Below are 23,789 nucleotides of genomic sequence, written 5' to 3'. Positions count from 1 at the left end.
CCCCCTGGCGGCGGGTTCTGCACACAGCCCCGCAGAGTGGCTGGGCCCAAGCGGCCACCGCTCACGGTCGGGCCTCTCGCCTGCCCTGCAGAGCCCGACACGGACCCCGCCACCTTCCCGCGATTCACGGGGACACATCTGGACACGGAGCGGGAAGAAACCCGTGCCCTTCTCACGCCGCTGCCACCACCGTGGACTACAACTCCCATAGCCCCCCGCGGCGTGCTCCACCCTTCTCTGCGCACGCCCCCGCCGCGCGTGGCGGGGCCCGCGCGGTTTCCGTTTCCGGCGCGCCTCGCTCTGGTCCCTGCGGCGGCGGCCGAGCCTTGTGCCTCCGCCATATTGTCTGTGTGCGGCGGCGGCGGCGGCGGTAGCGGCCGCGCCAGGTACCGGCGGCTCCGGCGCCCAAGCGGGGCCCCGCGGCGGTGGCGGGCGGAGCGGGCGGCGGGGGGGAGGCGCCGCTGCGCCTCCTGAGCTCCTCCGCCCCCCCGCCGCGGGCGCGGTGTGGGCCGGGGGGCCGCGGCTGCCCCTCAGGAGAGTGGGGCCGCGGCGGCGCTGAGGGGGAGCGGGCAGAGCGGGCGGGTCCGGTGCGGCGGAAAGGGCACGGCCCGCTGCCTGCTGCCCTCGGAGGGGCTCCGAGTCCCCGGGGGGAGCGGGCAGGGGCGGTGGAGGGGCCGCCCCGCTGTCCCCAGCCCGGTGCGGGGCCGCCCTCGGCCTCGCAGGAAGGGCAGAGCCCCGCGGAACGGGAGCCGTCCCCTCCCCCAGCTCTCCCAGCTCGCACCTTCGGGCCGTGTAGGTGTTATTTACTTAAATTGCTCGATCTTGCCTCTTCCCCGCCCTGCCCGGAGAAGCGGGGAGATGCGGAGGGGTATGGAGAGGCCTGTTAGTGCTCTCTGCCACCCCCGGCTGCGCAGGGACTCCGTTCTGGGCCTTTCTGGGTGGAGGGGAAGGTCGTTCTCACGGCTTTCCACACCAGTCTGTGGAAACAGTGGTGGTCAGTCTTGCCCCCGGTGTAATTTAGTTAATTGTGCCTTGGGACCGAGAGCAGTGTGTCTGTTGTTAAAATGTGGTTTGTAAGCGAGGGGTAAGATAAGATTGTGGAACCCCGTGTGTGACAGATCTTTTAATTTTTTCTTACTGGGGGTTTAGGTAAAACAAATAAAGTTTGGATTGTGAATATTTAAGCAAAGTGGAGGGGCAGGCACTGATCTGTGGTCGCGGGTGATCGGTTGCAGGACTTGGGGGAGTGACATGTAGCTCTGTGCAGGTGGTTTAGGTTGGATATTAGGAAAAGGTTTTTCACCCAGAGGGTGGATGGAGACTGAAACAGGCTCCCCAGGGCAGTGATAATGGCCCCAAGCCTGACAGAGTTCAAGGAGCATTTGGACAAGGTTCTTAGGCACAGGGTGGGATTGCTGGGGTGTCCTGTGCAGGGCCAGGAGTTGGTCTCAGTGATCTTTGTGGGTCACTTCCAGCCCCTGGTACCCCTGAGAGGGGTCTCATGATTTGGGATTTGTGTTGCTCAAACCTGACCCTGGGCTGGGGCCTTGGGGAGCTGCTCTTGCACTGATCCTGGTGCCAGGCTTTGAAACTGGGCACATGTCCCTGGAGAGGGCTGTGCCATGTGCTCACCTGGCTCCTCATGAGAGCTCAATCCTGGGTGCACCCCCCAAATGGGTCGGGAAGAGCCCCTGCCAGAGGGGACTGGGCACAGTGGCAGCTGTTCAGAGGAAAGCAAGTGGTCACCCAGCATTTCTGCTTGGGGCTGGGAGTGATTTCTTTGTTCTTTGAACACACTCTCTTTTCTGAAAAAGAATTGCTCAAATTATTCGGAGTTGGGGCTTGTGCCATCCTGCCAGCCAGCCTGGGTGTTGGATGTGAATCCAGGGTGGATTCTGGGTGCATCATCAGCTGGGGCAGAGGAATCGCTCATCCTGTGGTTGCTGGTTTGGTGTGATGTAGAAAAGGGCAAAGTTTCTGCTGGGAGAGGAGAGAGTGAGGTTGGGAAGACTCAAGGCAAGATTTGGGGAAAGTGTGAAGCTTTATCAGTTCCTTAATTAGCCCTAAAACTGGGATTAGGGTAATGTTCCATTTCCTACAGCACAGGCTTTGTGGAGACATGCCGTGTCTGTAACTGGAAGATGGAAACTGGGATTGGGATGTCTGATCCCAGGTACAGGGCAGGCAATGCTCTGCACTCAGCAGATCTGCCTGTGCCTTGTGGCTGCAATCCCTGTTCTCTTTGGGTGACTCCAGACAAGGAAGGTAAATTGCAACTGTAAAGGGCCAGACATTGTACAATTGTAATTGTAAAGGTCCAGACCTTTCCGTGAGCATGAAGAATGTCCATCTTTGGTGGTAGGCAGTGATCCTTTCCTTTCCTCTTGCCAATGGGGAGAAGTTTCCATTATTTCACCTTTCTCTAGTGATTTATGTCAATACCTGGTAACATAATTTCTAGTGCTAGTGAAATTTGCTGTCTTGTTCCCAGTGTGTGTGGTGGTAGAGTTGGGTGTGCATGTCCTGGACTCAGAGCAGAGAGCTTGGCCAGTCAGCTGCTGCCTACAGGGAGTTGAAGCAGGGTTGAGGAAGGGAACATAGTCTTGTCTTTGGCTGCAGCAAAGAAGCAAAAACTCAAGCAGCTGAAGATCTGGGTGATGTGCCTGGGTGAGGCACAGAGCATGGGCAGATGTGGTGAGAGGTAGATGTTGGAGGAGAAAGCAGACACTTCCAAGTGGGAGGGTCAGAATAGGTTTTCTTTGTTTGACAGGGCTCTTGGTTTCATTGATTGAGGGAAAGTGAGGTTTGTTGGATGTTGGGAATATGGCTCTTTGGAAAAGTGATAATAGAATTGGCAGTAGGTTCTAGCAAATGTGGAGGAAATTGGATCATGGAATGTTGCATGACATTAAGGTTGTTGAGGTTTGTGCAGGGGCAGTTAATGGTACTTGTTTGCTTGAAAAAAGCTGGTGAGATGTGAGAATGAAGATGCAAACCTGGGATTAGGAATAGACTTGGTAAAATGCCATTTCTTGACAGTGAGACATGGAAAGACTTAGAGTTTGATATTTGGGGCATTTTCAAGTAATGCAGATTAGGTTCATCAGCATGGAATGTGTTGGAAGTAGGACTCTCAGGGTGTAAAAGATGTTGAAAGGTGGTTATAGATTTGTGGGGTTGTAGAGAAAGAAACTTTCTGCTCTGATAAAAGGGACATGTACTCAGCTTTTCCCAATTTTATTAAATGGTGGGTGTCCTTACACTTCCATTTCAGTTCTTCTCCATTTTCTCCTTACAGAACTAATTTTCTCTTTGTCTTTCCTCATGTCCTCTGAGGAATAAGGGAAAGGAAGACAGGAGAAGCAAATGGGTGACATTGTGGTGGTGTGATTAATTTAGTGTCACATTTCTGAAGAGGCAGGGATTTATTTCTGGGTTACCAGACCTGTCACCTCCACCGTTGCTCCATTATGGAATTGCTTACATTAAGATAACTGTTTTAGAACTCTTTGCATGAGATTGTTGCCATCTTAGATCTTATTGCTCCATAAGGGTCTTGAGAGGGGAAAAAAACCCCAAGATTTTAAGATCAGGAAACACTGCCTTGACTTAAGTCTGGCTACAAACATTTGCTGCAAGACAGCTCTTGGATAATTTTTCTAAGCTTGAATAACTCCTTCCAGGGGCTTCCAAGAGCTGACTTCCCTGGAATTTACAGAATGTAATTGGAGAAAGGGAGTTCTCCTTTGAACCTGAAAAAACTGTTTGGAAGAGGAGGCTGCAGCTTTTTGAGCTGGTCTTAGTGCTGTTGCTGAATGTAGAGTTCTTCCAAGCTGGTTTTTGGCCCCTTTTTCCATCAAGGTGCCAAGCTTACAAGCAGAAAAGATTGATGAAAAGCGGGATTGTTGATGTGGTCATGGGATCAGTGGTTCATGGATATTTTCTGGTTAGGAGTCCAGTAGAGAAGCAGCAACATGAGCCTGGCCCAAATCTCATCTGCTCCTGTTTTGGACAAATGGTTTTATTACCCATTTCATGCTGCTGCTTTGGAAGGCTGAAGAGCAAAAGGGAAGCTTGGAGTTCTTTGTGGACTTGGTACCACCACAGACTCACATTTGGAAGGTTACAACTTTAATAATTTTAATTTTCCATGGAGTTGAGTTCTGAGATTTAGGTTATGTCCTCCTTACTGAGTTCTATTTTTTAATTAATATTACCATTTACAGGGAGGTAAAATATTACCGTTTACAGGGTTTCTAAAGCAGGCTATCCAGCTCCTGCCTGTGCAATGGCTGCATCATATTATGGCAATTTATTTCATGTGAGTGGTGAATAAATTGTGTGCTAGATGGAAAACAACTTTGAGTCAAGGCAAGAGTTTGGCTGCAGGTTTCCCATTGGATAGTCTGAAGTGTTAACAGCAGACCTAGAAAATTGAAGTTACTCACTCTGTTTTTGCAGAGAAGTAGGCTCTGCCCTTGCACCTTCTGGAACAACCAAAGGCTAAATTAGTTCTCTTTTAATTAAGCCAAGTTCAGGGAGAATCCAGCGTGCTAATACAGCATTATGTGCCAGAACTTGCTTTCCCTGGGTGGGAAAAATCTTCCTGTGGTGGGAAAAAGTGGCCCCAAATCCTCTTGTATGTCCAGGGAGCTGAAAAGGTGCCTCTCCCTGTTGTAACCAAAGCCTTTGGAGAAGGCATTTTCTCAAAGCATATTTGCACATGTGCATGTGAGTTGTCAGAAAGTCTTTATTTTTAGTGTTCAGAAAATGGATGAGCGTGGACGCGCACAACAAATTAATTTCCAGTCTAGAAAAGCAAGAGCTCCTGCAGTGTTCCTTCTCTTGCAGCCTTTTTCACAGGTTTCTCTGTTACCAATGTGCTGTTGAATTCCAGCCTTTCTTCCACGCTTGGTTGTACTCCAGAAGGAAAAAGAGGGCTTGTTCCTCACTCTGCAGCATCTAGATTAATTTTAACTGAGCTTACAAATTAAGTTACGATTTTTGGCACAATGGCTTTACTGGGGGCTTGTAAGGTATGAAGGAGAGTGTTGATTGCTGGAGTTTAATAGCTGGAGTTTTTTTCCATTTGATTCTTGGAATGGTGGTAGCTAGTTTCATCTTGTGTTAATAATGATAAATTTTTAGAGAATTATGTCAGAGCTTTACTTGCTGGCAGGGTTTTGCACCGGGTGCCTCTTGCTGAGCCTGCTTGATGCTGGCTGAGGGTTAGAGATGGTTTGTAGTGCATTGCCTGCTCCATGGAACAGCTGATCATAGGGATTTCCTGAAGAAATAGTTACAGGCAGTATCCTGTAGTTTATCCTTTGGCTCTGGTAATTGTTCCTGCCTTTAGGAGTTGCATGATCAGATCAATTAAAGCTGTAACTTTTACAGATGGTTGGTATAGTTCAGTTTTCTGAGTTCTGCCTAAATCCCTCTCTGTACATGACCCATAGGAGTCAAATCAGCTGAATGATTGTCCTGGCAGTACTCTGTGCCTACTAATTAATGAGGAAAACAACTCTGTCACTTAGCAGCAATTAGGGAGGTAGAACTTTCCAGAGGATGCTGCCAGTGGAACCTGATGTCAGCTTATAGAGCTGCTGAAACATTCACCTTTGTGAGCCTCCAGGAAGAGTTCCCTAGTGTTGCTGGGGTCTCAGAAACTGTAGTTTTGGTAACTGGAATATTGTCCAAAGCTCCAGCAGTAGGAGATTTAGTTTTGTTAGTACTCTTGGAAGAAAAAGGAACTGCTTCCTGTTGAAGTATTGCTTTGGCTTTAGGGCAGACCTGAAGGGATATTCCTCCAAAGAAAATCCCCCCTGCCTTTCCTGTACTCCCTGCTCAGCCTGAACTGTCAGTTTGGGGAAGAGGTTCAAGCAGAAGAGTTTTGTTGTTGGTTTCTGTTTGGTGTGTGTGTGCAGACAAGTTGGTTTGGCAGTGCCTGGTTATATTGCAGCCATTTTTGTCGGGCTGTGTCAGGAGTCCTTGGCACTGGCACTGAGGATATCCGCTGGGTTTATGGGTGCTGGGAGTGGTGGCAGAAGCTGCAGGCATGGGAAAGAGGCAGAGCCTGCACTCAGCTGCTGGGGCTTGGGTGTCTTGCTGATGTTGCTGCCCTATGTGGCTACATGGCCTCACCCAAGGTCAGCTTTGGGTTCTTTGTGTTTTGGGGTCTTTCCCTTTGCTCCATGTGCTGTTGACTAACTTAGCTCTGAAAATAATAGTGTTGGTGATCTTGGGGAATTGTCTGCATAAAATGCCTGTTGCTGCTGCTGGAGGTGATCCCAGTGTTCTGCCCCAGGTCCATGTGCTGTTGTCAACACTGATGTTTGGCAAGGGACAGGTGTCCAACCAGGCTGAGATGCTGGAGACCCATAGAGGGTTTATGTGAGCTCTGCTAAAATTCAGCTTTTAGAGATCTGAACGAAAAGGAAGACAAAGCATGACACACCTTCTGCCAGGAGAGTGTGTGACACCACAGCCACTGCCAGGGCATCCTGGAGGGTGACAGACATGTTACACGCTGCTTTCTGAGGTGGGAAAGTGGGACAGTGAAGTTTTCCCCAAGACTGAAGAGTATCATAAAACATGGAGTTACAGTAAAACCATTCCTGTGGCTTCCATATAGATTGTGATCCTCATTACAGAGGATGACTTCTTCATTGGCAAGAATCGTGAGGAATTGAGAGAGGAATCAGTGGAGCTGATGTAGGAAGAGCCAATCTAAATTTAGGATATTTCTAGTGCAGAATTACTCCAAGATGTTTCTTCCAGTATAACTAAACCTGTCGACTGCTTTCCCTGCAGACTGGCCCTGTCTTGTTTTGAATTAATCACAACAGTTCATGTTTCTTTCTTAAGGGAATGTTGAGGTCATTACGTTATCTTTTGTTATTTCTCTACAGTCAGATACAACCAGATATTTAAAAGAAATCTGGAAAATAATTTTAGTGGAAAATGCAGTTAAATCAGACTGTGCTGTTCCAAAACAATGCCCAGAGAAAAGTTTGATTTTGAACCTAAGCTTTTTTTTTTAACTCATATTTTAAAATCTGCTTTTCTGTCGATGTGTCCCTTTAGTAGGGAAATGATCTTCAGGAAAGGATATAAAATGTCAATTTTGTTAATCCAGGCTTGTTTCTATTTTAGCTGTAAAATCGTAGAAAAATATAGGTTGCAAGGGACTTCTGGAGGTCATTGTTCCATACTTGCATTGCTGAAGTTTCAGCATCATGAGAACACACAAATCAGGTTTCTTTTGAGAGATAGAGCTTATTTTTAAATGGAGTTGATTACTATTATTTCTTTTAAAAGTAAGCTGGGTGTTGATTGATGTTGACTGCCAGCAGGCAGTACTGTAATATTTAGGCATATCTTGATTTTTTAATTTCAGTGTTTCTCCAGTATTAAATATTCTCCAAACTCTGAAGGAGCAAGTGCACTTCCCTGGGAGGATTTCAGGGCTATGTGAAGGAAATTATCAACAATTTTATCTGATAATTGTAATTCTTGCTCACCCTATCAAATCACATTTTACACTCATGATTTTAGAGACTTGGTTTAAGCTTTCTGCTGTGAAAGGTAACATCTCACTTGCAGTTGTAGATAAAAGAAGGTGAATAACCTTTCGATTCCAGACTCTGTGCTGTAATTCTGCTCTTCTCCACTGACAGAGCTTTTCTTCTCTCGCAACAAACCCGCTGCTGTCTCAGCCTGTTTACAGTCTTAGGCTGGCACAATCACCACTGTAATGAGCTTAAATGGGGAAAGTAGAAGTGAGAGGAAAGGCTCTAGACCTGTTTGGCCAATCTGTCCACTTTGCTTTCTCCTCAAGAGGAAGGTGAGCTTGTGTGGAATTCATAATGCTACAGAAATGTTTTCTTGGCTGTTCAAGTTCAGCTTGCTGCATTTCAGGACCTGTTTTGCTCCTTTGGGACTGCTGTGGGCTCACTGAAGCAGAGTTCAGGTGGGTCATCGGGAATAACCAGGTTTATGTGGTGTTGAACAAGGTTTTCTGGGTTCACTCCACTCTGTCTGGATGAACTTGGATCTTCCAGGCAATATAGTGTTCACACTGAGGGCAAGGCATGCTGTTAACAGCAATCCACAGGGAAGCCAGTGTCAAGCGGTGTTTGTGTTCTTGGGTACATTATTTATACTCCAAACCTTATCCACAAAGGTCATCACTTGGATAGCACTTGTGAGTTCCTTGGGACACCAGTCTTCTGGGAAGCTCTTGGCTTTCAGCTCACTGGGAGCCTTTATAAGTGCTGCATCATACTGGGGCAACTTCATAGGTTTTAAGTTCTGAATGAGTGACTGCTTTAGAGAGGTTCCATGCCAAGAACATTTCCATTTAAAAGAAGAAAAAAAAGTCATTCCAGTATCTCAGTTTTTCTGAACTAAAAAAAAAAAAAGGGCAAATTTTACTAGAGGCGAAGTAGGTGTGTTTCTCAGAAACTAATCTGCATGGATTTCTTAGCTGTGTTTTGTTGCTACTTGCTCTAAGTGCATGCATCTGGAAGGACAGAAGGTGTAGGAAATTCCTGTACTAATTGGAGTAGGTGCCAGAAGTATGGAAACTTCACAAATTATCAAATTCTCCGTGGGGGCTTTTTTGCCCTTAGAATTAGAATGCATTGTAAGGATGATAACATCCCTTTTTAAAACTGAGAAGGTTTGTAACCAGTTTAGATTAAAATGTTTTAAAAATCAGAGTCAAACACTGAGAGGCTTTTTACCTTTTTATTGAACTTTAGGCACAAAATGTCTAAGCTTGCCAAGCTGTTCAGGCAACAGGCTACTGTTAAAAGAATTTAAACTTCTAAGAACTGATCTTTTTTAATTAGTAGGCCTTCCAGTTAAAAAATTCCTATATGATGGCAGCACAGTTATTTGTCTCTGGGCTGGGGCTCTGGGTACTTCACTGGATTCTGTCAGCAGGACAGGAGCTGTGTTTGGCTCTGTTCTTGTCTGGGATGAACAGGGTTCCTCTTGATAAGGCTGCTGTGTAAGAAATCAGCTAATTATCTGTTTATTGATACTCCCAACGGCATTTTTGGGGACAGGCCTGTGTGGGAGAAGCCAACAGTGAAACTCTGGTGTGGTGTTCCTTTGCTGTAGCTGTCATGTGAGCCCTTTTGGGTGATATCTGTCCAAGGGGTGTCACCACAGGGGCTGATTGAGAAGCCCTGCTCTGTGTCCTTGCACAGGCAGGCGGCCTTGGCAGTGTACAGCTTGTCAGACTGCGGTTGGGAGCTTTGTCTTCCTCTCTTTGTGACTTCTGGTACATTGCCTAAAAGCTCATGATTGTTTCCTAGTTAAAGACTTCTCTACCAAAGAAATTAAAATTTTAATGTTGTTTCTGGAGATGCTCAAGGCTGGACCCTGATCTCACCACATCTACTTTGATTAGGTGGTGTTGAGCAGACTCTCCCAATATAAATTATTCTATGATTCTGTCATCAATGCAGGAATTAATAAATGACAAAATTTGTTTGGATTCTGCAGAAATAGAACTCATCCTTTATAAGAAGCTCAGGGCCATTCTCTAAGTGCAATCGCTGCTCATACTGCAGATTTTTCTGCTTTAAAACTGCAGGCTCAACTGATGCTTGCATGTCAACACCTGTCCCCATTATCTGTCCTTATTTGTGTCATTCCCTTCTGCCAAAGAGCTTGGATCCAGTGCAAAATAATCCCCCTCCAGGGGTATTGAAGGCAGAAATCTATACAAATTCCTCTGCAATTTTGAGCAGAGAGTGAGCAGCTTTCAGGCAGGGTAAGTTTGTGTATGTCTGTAACTCTGTTTGCTTTAAAATTTAGTTATCTGTGCAGATTCTCTCCCCTTCCTGTGTAAAGAATAGTAGACAATAATACCTACCCTCGTAAATAGACATTGTGTGCCATTCTTAGAAGCTGCAGTTGATGATTTCCTGAAAAAGCCCTTCTCTGAGCAGCCTGTTACAATGTGCTGCTTGAGCTAGGCTAGAGCTACGTGACAAAAAATAGCCACTGTGAAATTTGATCTATCTTTAGATAACATGATTGATTTTTCTTTTTTTTTGTGCTGATCTTGCTAAGCTGGGTGAGGGGAGCAGTCACGTGTGCTTTATTTATACTGGATTGTGCTGAAAAATTAAAATTGCTAAGTCATCTGAGACATGTATGAGTTCAGTTAATTCCTTCACAGGAAGTATTGGGCAGAGGAAATGGGCCAGTGCATCTCCTGCTAGAAGCACAGGGAGTGAGAAGAAACAAACACAGCGATTGAACTTTGAAATCTAATAAATTTCACTGTACTAAACTGTTCTAGTAAACTTGAATGCTCTAGTAATGCCTGGGGACATCTAATTTCTAAGTGTCTGAGTCATGCCACATAAATGCTTTGAGGTCTTAGATGATTGCTGCCTCATCTTCTGAAATTGTATTTTGTGAGAGGACTAGCATTTTATCTAGGAATAGACTTATTATATTTTGAGGAATGCTTCGTATTCTTCCATTAGCTGGACACACAGCTGAAGTGCCTCATCCTCCTTTTATGGGTCTAAGGCCTCAGTCACCCTTCCATAGTGGATTTTGGGGTAGTGCTGTGTCCCTGTTTACCCTTTGGACTGGATTACTGCAACCCTGTCTACCTCAAGCTGCCACCACATCCTTTGTGTGTCAGTAGGTCAAAAAATATCCCAGTGCTGAGCTTTGTCCCACCTAAGGAGGCTTTGTCCATGTCTGAGAGCCCTTGCATGCTGTTCTGCCTCTGGAAGCAGGACCAGCTGCTGGTCAGGTTGTATGACACAGTGAAGGACATCAGACCCGTGTCCCCGAGGTCCTCCGCCATCTTCACAGCCAGAGGGTCTTGCTGGGTACTCACAGGAGCTGAATTGCTGCAGACCTCAAATAACAACAGGACTTTGCCTGTAGAGCAGGATTTTGCTTCTAGAGTTTTCTTCTGTTGTGACGTGTCCCAGTAGCTTAAGCCAATTGCTCCAAGCAGATTTCTTGGTCTTTCTCATTAATGTGTGATTAATGGGGCTGTTACTTCCTTCTGCAGGCTGGCAGTTGCCCATTTTCTCTGAAGGGATAAGACTGGCACAGCAAATAAGTGTATTAGTTTAGATAACAGTGTTGCCCACTGTTCCAGCGCACACACAGGGCTGTATGGCCCTGCCACGTGCTGCTACACACCAAACAATGCTCTTCCCTGCTCCAGTACAGCTCCCTTTCTTAAAAGTTATTTTGAAAGCTGACATGGGGATTCTTGTATTTAAACATCTAAAAAGGTGTTAACTTCCCCTTGTGAAAGATTTGAGATATGTGAAAGCACCACATTTATCTTGGGTAGGACAATATTGATACAAAACTGCAGTGAATTACTGCTGTCCTAAATATTCAGATCTGGATGATAAAGTATTCAGACATATAGGGTAGAGATACAGTGTTTGTCTCTGGCATAGAGTAACTTTCTTTTGAGTGACTTTGACCAGTCTCAATGAAACTTATAAGAAGCTTTGCAAAAATTGCCTTGGAAGGAGGAAGGATTGGAGGTACTTTGGGCAAGCAGAATGCAAAGGAACATCTTCAGACCCTTGCACCAGTGCATTTCTTTCATGTTTGAATAAAGCATCATAATCCAACACAGATGCTGCTGTCTTTTGGACAGTCAAATTTAATGCTTTGACTGCAGGAAGTTGTTACTAAAGCTGGTTTCCATCCCAGCAGAGTTGATTTTGTTACATTGGATGGCCCAAGACTTGTGATGGGCGTGCGAGTGCAGCCTGTAGCTGTTGCTTTCAGTCTGCAGTCGAAAGAAGGGGATCTGTCTGCAGATACAGAGCACATGGCATTCTTTCCTTCTGGAAAGTTACCTCTACAACCAGCAGCTGGAAACAAGGTGCTGAAAATTACCATCTCAGCATGTTGGTTTGCTAGGAACCAGTCCTGTGTGAGGGAGAGCAGACAAATGGCTTTCAAGAAATCCCAGGCCTGTGGCTGGGCAGACTCCAGCCTTTGCAGCAGCTTTTAATGATTAACTTAAACACTTATGAAGTACCTTGAGAATTTAACCTCTGGTTTATGTTCTCTCTGCAGGTGGAGGAATCTGAGGCCTTTCTCCTCTGTCAGCACTGCAGACCAGGTCGCCTCTGATTTCACATCTCGCTTCCGCCTGCCAAGCTGTCTGATATGTCGGGACCCGTGCCGAGCAGGGCCAGAGTTTACACGGATGTGAACACACACAGACCCCGGGAGTACTGGGACTATGAGTCTCACGTTGTTGAGTGGGGGTAAGTCTGGGCTGCCTCTGGATGTCCCTGCACCAGGATCAGTCCCTGTGGATCCTGTGTAGTGGTACTTGGGGAGTTCAGGCAACTATGCTGCGTGAGGCTTTTCCACGCTTCTTGGCAGATGGCAAGGGAAAGGATCACAACTTCTCTTCAAAAAAACATTTCTTACCAAACTTTTAAATTCCCAGTTGTGGAAGAACATTTATAGCAGCTTCCTTAAAAGTCTGAAGAAGTTTTGCCAGGTAGTTGAGAAACATCCCCTCTCAGAGGGAAGAAAATCTATTTCTGAAACAATCCAGTCCTGAGTGCAGGGCTGAAAAGAAATGAAAAGAGTTTCAAACTGAAGTTGCTGCTGACTTGGATAAGTGAAGAAACTCCAAAGACTTAAATAGGTACATGCTATTTTATGACTTGTTGCTCAGCTCTCTGCAAGTGCCTGGAAAAGACATGGCTGCCTCTCTTTGAAGGAAGGAGGTGTCTAAATTGAGCTCATGACTAAAGTGTCCCAGAATCAGACAGCAGTGGTGGCAGGTTCATAGCTCTGCGTTCCTGCTGGGATTTGGAGGGCCCAGACAGAGTTCTGCCCTCAGCTGTGCAGTTCCCAGTTTCTGGAATGTACACAGTTGTCTGAGCATAAGTCCTGCTTTGTGCCCAGACTGTTTTTAAACAGCCTTGCACTTAGATTTTCCTTCGTACCGGCTTTGTCAAATTTTACCAGCATTATACAAGGAAAAATGGAGCTTCCAAATATAGAGAGAAAGGATAGTTCAAGTTTGCTAATGCTGAAATACATAGCTGGGCTTTCAATCCATACTCTTGGATTGAATCTGTCTTGGGCAAATAGAAGCTCCCTGTTTCTCTCCTAGTTCTTAAATCATCTGGTTCAGGAGAAGTAAGGCACTAGTTAATCCCCTTTGTCTGTGAAGCAAGGCAGTGGTTAAGGAGCAGTTTATAAATTGTGATGGAAATGACTGAGCCCTTTGGAACTCTAACCTTTTCTCTCCACAGAAATCAAGATGACTACCAGCTAGTTCGAAAATTAGGCCGAGGCAAATACAGTGAAGTATTTGAAGCCATCAACATTACAAATAACGAAAAAGTAGTTGTTAAAATTCTCAAGGTGAGCTGGGGATTGGGCAAAAGATAAAATCTGTCTTGAGGTGATCAGGAGGCCAGAAAGGGCTTTTTGATGTTCTAAAACTGAAATCCTTAAAGCCTGGCTTTGGAGTGTCACTCAGTGAAACAGGCCGTGATTTTGAGCCTCCTGATATAAGCTCTGCAGTTAAGTCAGATCTCTGCCTGTAAGGAATTAGGCTCTGTCTTAAAGAAGCCCTGATGTGCAACACCTTTTCACTTGGAACTAAGCAACATTTCAACAGCTGACTACAAAATTCTCAGCTTCTCTAAGTGCTGGTGTCCTGGCAAGCTGTCATGGCCTTGGCCTTCATTTAGTGACCTTCCAATAGCCCACGGACTTCTCATGGTTAAACTTTTGCCACATGCCAGTTAAGAAGTCTTGGAGTATCACAAAACTGTTAGGGTTGGAAAAGCACTCAGAGATCATGAAGTCCAGTCAACACCCCAGCATTCATGTCCCCAGGTTCCACATCTTTTAAATCTGTTAAAGGATGGTGTCCTCACCACTGGAGCAGCCTGTTCCAGGTATTGACAACCCAACCCTTTCTGTGAAGAAATTTTTCCTGGCATTACTTGAGGCCATTTCCTCTTGGCCTATCAGATTATGTTCAGAGGGCTTTTTTAAAAAATGCCATCTTCCAGCATCTCCTTCACTTGGAATTATTGTCTGTAGCTGTCAGAGTTGTGTGGTTAGAAAGGAGACAGCAGATATTTGAGCCCTTACTGGTGTGATGCATACTCAGGTTAAATTGCAAATGTTTCAATATATTTTGCTGATCTGCAGTCACCTGGGTGTTGTCATCTGGCTGTTGAGCTATTAGTCTCACTTTACTGCAGGGCTTTATCTTACACTTTGGGTTTTTATTCTTCAGCCTGTTAAAAAGAAGAAAATCAAGCGTGAAATCAAGATCTTAGAGAACTTGCGAGGCGGTCCCAATATAATCACTCTTGCAGATATAGTAAAAGATCCTGTGGTGAGTAAGGGAGAAACTCAAGGGGTACACTGGGGTTAAGGCTGAAGTTGCTCTGTTTGATTTCAGCTCTGACCTGGCTTTTTGTTTTGCCTTGCTCTTAAATCCTGCTTTTGAATTGACTGATCAGATCAGCTCTTAATCTGATAAACTTCTTTTAGTGGGCCCTTCCCCCACAGGTCCCTCCAGCCCCTCACTCTGTGAGGAAGAGATACCAGTGAGCTGAGACAAGTTAATTCACTCTGCAAACAGTGCTGCTGGAGGCTGTGGGCTTAGACTCTGCTCTCTCTGTCTGAGGGGAATCATAAATATGTCCAAGGCAGAGGGATTTTGTGTAGTTTTAGTAGAAAAAAAAAGATGCAATTCATTATCCTAAGTGAAAACATAACTTAACATGGCTGAATACTTTTTTTTCCTGTTTCAGTCTCGAACACCTGCTCTGGTTTTTGAACATGTAAACAACACAGACTTTAAGGTACAGTACAGGATGTGACTTCTCTTTTTTTTTTGTGTTTGAAAACCACTCGTACTGTCTTTGTGGGGAAAGGCAAGTACATAGGACGGGCATTCCTTCCAGCATAGGAAATGCTTTTAAAGGTAAATGCAGTTGGGACAGAAGTTTGTAATTAGCCTATCAGTACCATTTTGCCACAAAAGTTACAAGATGAGAATGCAGATTCCAAGAGATATTTAATCTTGGGAGCAAATGAATCTGTTACTTTGTGGCCCATCAGTGCCTGTGTTTTTGAGGCATTTGGCATTTATGTGTACAACTATTTATTGGAAGCACTTTAAATGTGGACAGCTGTTTCTGTGGCCTTCCATACTCCTGGGAATGGGGATTTAAATGTTTCTTGGTCCTTTCATACTGACCTGCCTCAGAAGAAGAAAGGCTGTGCAATGCCATCCATCATGCTTGTGCTGGGTGGGTACAACCAGAGGGAGATAGTGACAGGAACCAGGATGTGCTGTCTGAACAGAGCTGGAAGTAAACTGTATATGGGATTTGCAAAGGGAGAGGAATAGACTGATTAGAGTCAGGCATGGGATCAGAGTAAGTTGAGAAACTTGAACTGTATCTTCAAGTGTGTTTGGATTTTGCCAGGAGCCCAGAACAGGGATTTTTTGGATGTTAAAACACTGACATGATGTGTTTGTGTCCCACAGCAATTATACCAGACATTAACAGATTATGATATTCGATTCTACATGTATGAGATTTTGAAGGTAAGTTGGTGTTTTGCTGTTTTGTTGGTTTATTTCTAGTATTTACTCTCAGCTAATCCTGTAGAGATGATTTTCATGTCACTGATGATAGTAACATCATATCACTAAGGGAAGGAGAGTCCATGGAAGAATTGGGCAGAAAAATATGAAGTCAGTATCTGTTTTTCAGCATTTTGGTACATTGAGATACCTTAAAATCCTAAATCAGGAGTACATGTAGCCTCTGAAAAAAGAAAACTGTGAGCTGTTACTGGCTGGCTTTGTGCTCAGATATAATGTGAGTCAAATGTCTTCATCCATTCTTCTGAACTAAGTAATTTCTCCTTTGAAGTCTGGAGAAAGGGGGCTTGTGTTGATCATTAGTGCCTAGTAACTGTGCTCTTAGAGACTCTGAAATTCCAATTTTTATGAGGAAGCACATGAAGTAAAGTCAAGAGACTTATTTTGCTGGGACCTCTCTTTGGGAGGGGGCTCTAGAAGCATTTTCTGTGATCAGTGAGTCTAGTCCAGGATCTAGCACTGGACAGTCTGATCATCTAGTTAGACTTGATATGTGTGGAAATACTTCTGAATATTTTTAACTTGAGACATTCTTGTGACTCCAGCATCTGTTTCCTTTCACCTGCAGGCTCTAGATTACTGCCATAGCATGGGAATCATGCACAGAGATGTCAAACCTCACAATGTCATGATTGACCATGAGCACAGAAAGGTAGTGTGGGGTGGCTTGGGGGCAGGGAGGTGTCCTGCTTTTCTCTTAGCAAACTGGGATCCCTTTTGGGTACTCCTGTGTGGAGGTGCTAGCAGACCTCTTTGAGGGGGACTCTGTGTAATTGTGTGGACAAATGTAAAATGAGAATATTGTGCTGCTTTTTGAGGCTTTACTTGGTCACATGTAACCTACAGGCAGCATTGTAAGGAGAGGCATTTTATTTAGACTGCGTGATGATAAGGTTTAGGGAGAATATGTAACCAGACACTCTGATCATATTAATTGAAAATTAAAGACTAATAAATTAACTTCATACTAAGTTCACCAGTGTCATTCAGCCAGTGGTAAGCTGGAGCATCCCTTGAGCCTTTTTTCTTTGTTTTCTACCATTTTTAGCTTAGACTAATAGACTGGGGTTTGGCTGAATTCTATCACCCTGGCCAAGAGTACAATGTCAGAGTGGCTTCCAGATATTTCAAAGGACCTGAACTTCTTGTAGATTATCAGGTAAGAGTTACCAGGACTTCTTACTGACTTTTATATGGAAAGTCAGTGCCATTTTAAGGTAATAAACCCAAAATCCAGGTGTCTAGAGTTGAAGCTGAAGACAGTCTGTTCCAAAATGTATGGCAGAAAGCAGTGGCCATAAAGCCACTGAATGAAAGAAACAAATGAGTAGTCTCAGGACCTGAGGAAGAGCTGCAGAACTATCATTATGGATCTTGGAACACAAATGTTGAATATTTTTTTAGCAAGGCTGTGTTTGCAGTAAGGTACAGGAATGAAACAAAGCCCCTGTGGGAACAGCAAGTACTGCATGAACTTCTAAATTAAGCTATAAAAGCATCCCCTTATCTGATGGCAGTTTGCATTATGGAAATCACAGTGTTCCTGGTGACTTTCAGACCATGCTGGTTCTGGAAAAAAGCACATCCTCACCTGTCCGTAGACCCTTGGGAGTCCTCACCTTTTGTTGTTTGTTCCTTTCCCAACACACATTTCTCAGTGGTTTATAACATTGGAGTCTGCAGTGAAAATAGAAGAAAGCTCTGATTTTTAATATCCTGGCAGACAGGGATGGAATTAGGATACCTGCTGTCCTGCTAATTGCTGTATCCCAGTTTGAGTAACTGGAACACTGAGCTGAACAGTGGTTTAGGGATGAAGATACATGAAGATAGTTCATTTTGTTTCCAGCATGGCATGGCTGTGTTCATATCACCTTGGCGGGGTGGGGGAACCCTGTTAGTTTTGGAGGTCTGTTCTGCTTAATTCATTAGAAATTGAATTGTCCTTCTGGTTTTGTACAGATGTATGATTACAGTCTGGATATGTGGAGCTTGGGTTGCATGTTGGCTAGTATGATATTCCGAAAGGAGCCATTTTTCCATGGCCATGACAACTATGATCAGGTGAGAGCTGGTCATGTACAATGTCTGTTCTCTTAGCACCATGAAGGTTTCCTGCTTAGGCTTCTATTGAGTCATCCAGAGAATTTTTTAGCCTTTCTCTAATGGCTTCTTAGCTCAGTTTGAAGCCACATTCCTTTTCTCAAGTGTGCAAGATTATGTAACCAATTAAATAGAAATGGATTTATAGAGCTTTGTACTTAGGAGCTCCTCAGTAGGTGTCTGGGAAAAGCTGAGAAATAGTTATATTAAGGCTGGTGTGTTCTAGTACATAGTTTGACTATTCCTGAGGTTATGTTATGTGGAAAGCCCCTGCCACTACTCACTCTCCTCTGCTCTGTATAGAAACTGTGAATTTGGTACAGGTTTATACAGATTCTGAAATCTTTGTTGTGTTGCCTTTAGGCCAAAATTTTTATTTTTAAACCTTTATCACATGCTCAGCATGTGACTGCCATGCAAATATTCTGGAACAGGGACCTTCTATTCTCAAACCTTTATTCTGGAGCTCTCTGGGGTGGTGCTTCACCTTTCACATGCAAGATCCAGAGTTTCTGCTTTTTTGACCAGTTATTCTTGCCTTCCCCTCTGTTGGTTTTGAATATTTTCATGCTGCTAAGGAAGGTAGTGTTGCAGGGTCTCAGGTTTAGCAGTTTTAGGGTCTGTGGCTCCCTCCTGGCTGCCTTGGAGTACTGAGCTCCAGCTGTGAGTGGAGGCATTTTCCTGATGCCTGGGACTGTGTGGCCAGGGAATCCAGAGCCACAGGCTCACCCTGTGGCTTCTGATTCGTACTGCTGGGATCAGGTTCCAGCTCCCATGGGTATGTGCTGCTATATCTTCAGGCAGGCTCTGTTATTATCATACCTTCACAGCAGTGACTTGTTTTTGTGTTTGTTCCCAGCTGGTGAGGATAGCAAAGGTTCTGGGGACAGAAGATCTGTATGACTACATTGACAAATACAACATTGAGCTGGATCCACGTTTCAATGACATTTTGGGCAGGTGAGCCAAGGTCTGGAGTCTGTTTGGTAGATCCAGACAGTTACAGCTTTGTCAACAGACCTTGAAATGAACAAAAATTTGTGGGAGAAATCGGAGCCAGGATTCTGGAGAACTGACACTTTGTGCCTTTGGTCCCTTTTGCTAGTGCTTTCCATAGTCCTTTATATGGAAATGGACCTGAGGAAAGATTTTTAAATGTCATTCAGGCAATAAAGGAGCTACTGGAGCAGAAAGCATGAAGGGCAAATGCTCTCTTCAGTCTGGAGGGAAAAAAGCAAAATGGTGTTTCTCAGCACTAGAGTGCAGAAAGTCAGGTGCTGCTAAAGATGGAATTTATATTTTTTTTTCCCCTCATAGTGGGACTAAAATAAAAGGAACTCATGGTGGGTGCAGATGAGATGACAGAACCTGCAATTTTAGGCCTGTAATTCATTCTGAGCATTAGTCCTGCTGCTGTCTGGGGTCATGGCAGGGCCGTGCAGGGGCTGTGGTGGCCGAGGTGGCTGTGCTGGGGCTGTGGCTGCTGTGCCACCGCGTGGAGACAAAGTGACACTGCTTCATGTTCTAGAATGTCTCAGTCCCGTGGCTGTTGAACAGAGCAGCAGCCTCCCTCAGGGCTGGACATCTGTCACAGCTCTTGCTCCTTAAGAAGGTGAATTTTGGCATTGCTGTCCCCTGGCTGGCCTGATTTGGGTCTGTTTTCCTGCAGACACTCCCGTAAGCGATGGGAGCGCTTTGTCCACAGTGAGAACCAACACCTGGTGAGTCCAGAAGCTCTGGATTTCTTAGACAAGCTGCTGCGATATGATCACCAGTCACGACTCACAGCAAGAGAAGCCATGGAACACCCCTACTTCTGTAAGTATCAGCTGCTGTCCTGAGAGTTCTGCCTCTGGGAAATCTCTGTTCCCATGGCTTGTGCAGATGGGAGCTGAGAGTGGCAACAATCATAAGCCTGGTCTGCAAATATTTGTGTTGGAGCTGAGGTCTCTGTGTGCCACCTCCACCAGCCAGGGAATCAGTGTTGGGTACCCATGTCAGGCCCATGAATCAGCAAGTAATATCAAGGAAAGTCACCTAAATCATGTGACTTGGGGTTGCTTTCTGCAGGTGTGCATGGATTCCTCTGTTTGGATAAACCCAGAGAATTCTGGTTTGTTGATAAACAGGCGTTTTAACTCCTTCTGTTGCTAAATTGCTTAGCACTACTGCTGTATACAGGTCTTGATTTTGCAAGCAAAAATGTTCCTTTCACTAGTAAATGCTTTTAAGTGGTTGCTGTTTTTCACAGATACTGATACCTGGGGGTTTGAAGCAGCTGCAACAATGCATAATGTCAATATTTGCTCAAATGGTTTGGTTTTAGGGTTTTTTTAGCAGCTGCCCTGTAATTAAGAGTGTTGATCTTTGTTATACCTGTTGGATAAATCCCAGGGAAATGTTTTGCAAGTATGAGCATTAGAGAAGCCCATAGCTTGGAATGTGAAAGCTAGACAAACAGTTCATTAACTTGTGTTCACAGAAAGATACACATAGTGCTGAGCTCAGCAAAGTTTGGAATTCCCTTGTCTGACACAGAAGGCCTGGGAGGCAGGAAAGGGTTGTCCCTGTTCAGATGAGAGCCTTATTTACATGCAGCTGAAAATCAAGAGTTAGTAAGTTGTGATCATCTCATGGATGACAAGTTTTAGTGACACACCTGACAGCTCACAGAGATGTAAGATGTGTATAGAGACACGACACATGATTGTAATCAGTGATAATCTTTCTGCTTGCTGCACCCATATTCTGGGTTTGGCTTTCTGCAATTACACAGTTGCTTAGCACAGAAAGATCAACTTTGCCATAATAACCTTTGTCTTTTCCTGTCACACAGTCCTGCTGAACCCCAAATCACATAATTTAGCTGATTTTCCCTGATATCATGTAACCTTGGTCCCTTCTTAAGTGCTTCTCACTGGCATTGGTGGAAATTGGTCTGTATTTTAATAGATTATGCTTGATGTTATTTGGCACAGGCAGAGTGCCAGGACTGGCTGAGCACAGAGGCCACAGGCAGTCTGTGTGCCTCAGCAGCTCTCTGGCAACACAGCACTTACTGGTAGTGTGCTCTTCCTAGACCCCATTGTGAAAGACCAGGCTCGGATGGGCTCGTCCAACATGCCGGGTGGCAGCACTCCTGTCAGCAGTGCGAGCATGATGTCAGGTCAGTTCTGCCAACTCGCCTTGGTGCTTGGGATCCTAAAGAATTTGTATGTGTGGGGTGGGTGGGGAGGAACCAGGACGGAGAGTTCAGCAGGCAGGGCGTTCTTGGGTCATCTCCCAGGATTGGGGACAAGGGCAAGGAGAGCTGCAAAGTGGGTGGGAAAGTCTGATAAGTAAGGCCTTGGGCAGCCTAACCTGTTTTTCTGGTCTCATTTTAAGAAGTTCTTTGCAGTTGATTTTCTGGCAGCAGCTTGAAGGACAGTCCACTGGCACAGGCTGCCCAGAGAAGCTGTGGCTGTCAGATCCCTGAAATTGTTTAGGGCCTGGTTGAAAACGGCTTGGGGCAACCTGGTCTAGTGGAAGGTGTCCCTGCCCATGGCAGGGGGGGTTGGAACAAGAGGAGCTTTAAGGTTACCTTTTCAACCCAAACCATTCTGTGATCCTGCCACATATCTGCCCATCAGTAACACTGAGGGGTGTGCAGATCTGTGCCCATCCCAGAGCTGCAGAGAATAGTGACAGATCTTTCTCACTTTAATTATTTTGGCAGCTCTGAAAAGACAACTAACCCACAAGGCTCCCCCTTGACTTCAGAAGCTGTCCTGGATAGCAGTGTGCTGTTTTTACTCTAATTCCTGCTTACCTGTCTCTCTTCCAGGGATTTCTTCAGTGCCAACACCTTCACCCCTTGGACCTCTAGCAGGCTCACCTGTCATCTCTGCCACCACCACCCTGGGGATGCCGGTTCCAGCTGCTGCAGGCGCCCAGCAGTAGTGATGGGCTCTGTCTCCTGCTGCCTGAGCTGAGTCAGGTGGGGAAGAGGTTTCCCCCTCCACCTCTCCTCAGGACGCAGCTCGTGCCTGGCAGGGGAAGGGAGGGGATGAACGCTTTGGAGACACCGTGTCTGAACTGTTGCTTGTGGATTTATAGTAGTTCAGTCATTATATACAAAATTATTATAGGCTGATTTTTCTTTTTTTACTTGAACTTTTCGTAACTCAGGGGATTCCCTGAAAATACCTACAGATGGAATACTTCTTGGACAGTTTTTCTTTCCCCCCCCCCACCCCTCCCAAAAAAACAAAACAACTCTTCATGTAATAACAAAGATGAATCAACAGCATTTCCAAGCTCTTGCATCCTGCTGGAAATCTCTTCTCTTCATGTTCCCACCATTATTCCTCCACAAGCCTTGGGGGATTGTGCTGTTCACCAGAGACTACCAAACCAAGTCTTCATGAGGCAGGGGAGGGGATTCTTAAAATACCACTCACTTGAACCCCATGTCCTGCATAGGTCCCAGCCAGGGTACACTGAGGAGACAATTCCAGTAGGGAGAGGTGGGATAAGCTTAAAAGAAGTAAGGGCAGATAGCATCCAAAACCCTAATTGGATTGGATAATGTCTCCTTAGGAGTCAACCAGAATGCTAACTCACCCCTTGCATGTAATTTTAGTCTTAAAAATGAAGTTACTGATCCAGTTGGAGTCCTTGGCACCTCCTGAGACAGGTGCTCCTGTAGAGTAAGCCCTGCTCTCATCAGCCCCTTTCTCATGGAGGGTTCTTCCAGCCATTGCTTGGCTTGGATCTCTGGAATTAATTTGTTATTGGGTATATTGTTTTTAAATTGTTTCTATAGGTTTCGAGCTGGTGGCTACTTAAAGCTGGAAAAATCAGACTGCGCCAAGTCCGATCCCACATCTTCACCCACCATCCCCTCCCTCACGTGCCATGTGGTGAGAATACCAGTTACCTCACAGTCTTGTAAATATGCACTGAGAGGAAGGAGCCAGGAGACGTTAACTTAAACTGAAATGGTAGATCAGTAATTGTGGACAAATATTATCATTGACAACAGAAAAGCACCCTTGTTACAGCCCTGCTACCCCTTGCTGTGTATATATACTTTGTCCTTCATATGTGAAAGATCCAGTGTTGGAATTCTTTGGTGTAAATAAACATTTGGTTTTATTTATCGAGGTTAGATTTAAGTTCCCTGTGTAGAGGCCTCCCTGGGGTGGTCATACACTGACACAGGAGTGGTGACAGCGACATGTGCCTTGGGCAGGCCATGTTCCTGTCACACCCATGGGGAGCAGTGCAGAGAAGCCTTACACAGATGTCACAAAGCCAAAGTATTTCCTGGGAGAAGGATCTTTTGCCATAACAAAAAACCCTCCTCTTCTGTCTCAGCCATGATGGTGGGGAATTGAGATGATGAACCAATTATTAGTTGTTTGCCTGTTGCAACTCACTGGATTTCTGTGACTTGTTTTCAGTCACCTTATGCTAGGCTGGCTCAGCTGGTGTGGCTGCAGGCACAACAGCACCTGTCCCTTTCAGTGACCTCTCATCCCAAAGCCATTGCAGCAGTTGTTCCCGTGGACATTGATCTTCGCCTTCCTCAGAGGGTGCTGACGCCTTGGCCTGCAGCTCCTGCCTGTCCCAGGCACCCATCCCTCGTCTTCTATGGAGAGGATGGACATGTGCTTCCACGTTGCTTAGTTAATTTTAGAATGGGGCATGTGGGCTGGATTAAACTGATTTGTGGAACATGGAACACTGCACCTTTCTGTGAGGATTGCCAGCAGGGAGATGAGGTTTTTCACATACACCAGGATAGCTTTCTCCTCCATGCCTTCATCCAGTGGAAATCCATTGTACTTAATCTTTTATATCCTAAAGTGATGTGAAAGTTGGACTGTGTTGACTGTTACCTCAATGTGCTGTACCGTAAAAGCACCCAGTATGACAAAATACAGCTTGTTTGCACTGGTTCTGAGCTATGCAGGACATTTTACCCAGTTCTTTCGTTATTCCAAGTGAGGGAGATTTGCAT

General features: G+C 45.3%; 1 protein-coding gene across 3 annotated transcripts; it reads left to right on the top strand.

Moving 5' to 3' along the window:
* Positions 1 to 240: 240 nt before the first annotated feature.
* On the top strand, positions 241 to 22,929 carry CSNK2A1 (casein kinase 2 alpha 1). Of its 3 annotated transcripts, XM_030231454.2 has the most exons (14): positions 241 to 386; positions 12,094 to 12,287; positions 13,296 to 13,407; positions 14,297 to 14,398; positions 14,820 to 14,870; positions 15,563 to 15,622; positions 16,251 to 16,334; positions 16,731 to 16,841; positions 17,645 to 17,746; positions 18,645 to 18,745; positions 19,455 to 19,603; positions 20,865 to 20,951; positions 21,609 to 21,761; positions 22,590 to 22,929. In XM_030231454.2, exons 2-13 carry the CDS (start codon positions 12,187 to 12,189, stop codon positions 21,722 to 21,724), a joined length of 1,176 nt encoding a protein of 391 aa, XP_030087314.1. In that variant the 5' UTR covers positions 241 to 386; positions 12,094 to 12,186; the 3' UTR covers positions 21,725 to 21,761; positions 22,590 to 22,929. The 3 variants fall into 3 exon arrangements, with proteins under 3 accessions (XP_030087314.1, XP_030087313.1, XP_018772826.1); XM_030231453.2 differs by having other exon boundaries at positions 21,609 to 22,929; XM_018917281.3 differs by lacking the exon at positions 241 to 386 and adding an exon at positions 7,948 to 7,972 and having other exon boundaries at positions 21,609 to 22,929.
* The last annotated feature ends 860 nt before the right edge of the window (positions 22,930 to 23,789 follow it).

This window comes from Serinus canaria, chromosome 20 (genome assembly GCF_022539315.1).
Source record: "Serinus canaria isolate serCan28SL12 chromosome 20, serCan2020, whole genome shotgun sequence".
NCBI classification, from domain to species: Eukaryota; Metazoa; Chordata; class Aves; order Passeriformes; family Fringillidae; genus Serinus; species Serinus canaria.
Note: the sequence above shows the minus strand (reverse complement) of the source record. Positions and strands in the feature narration are given on the sequence as shown.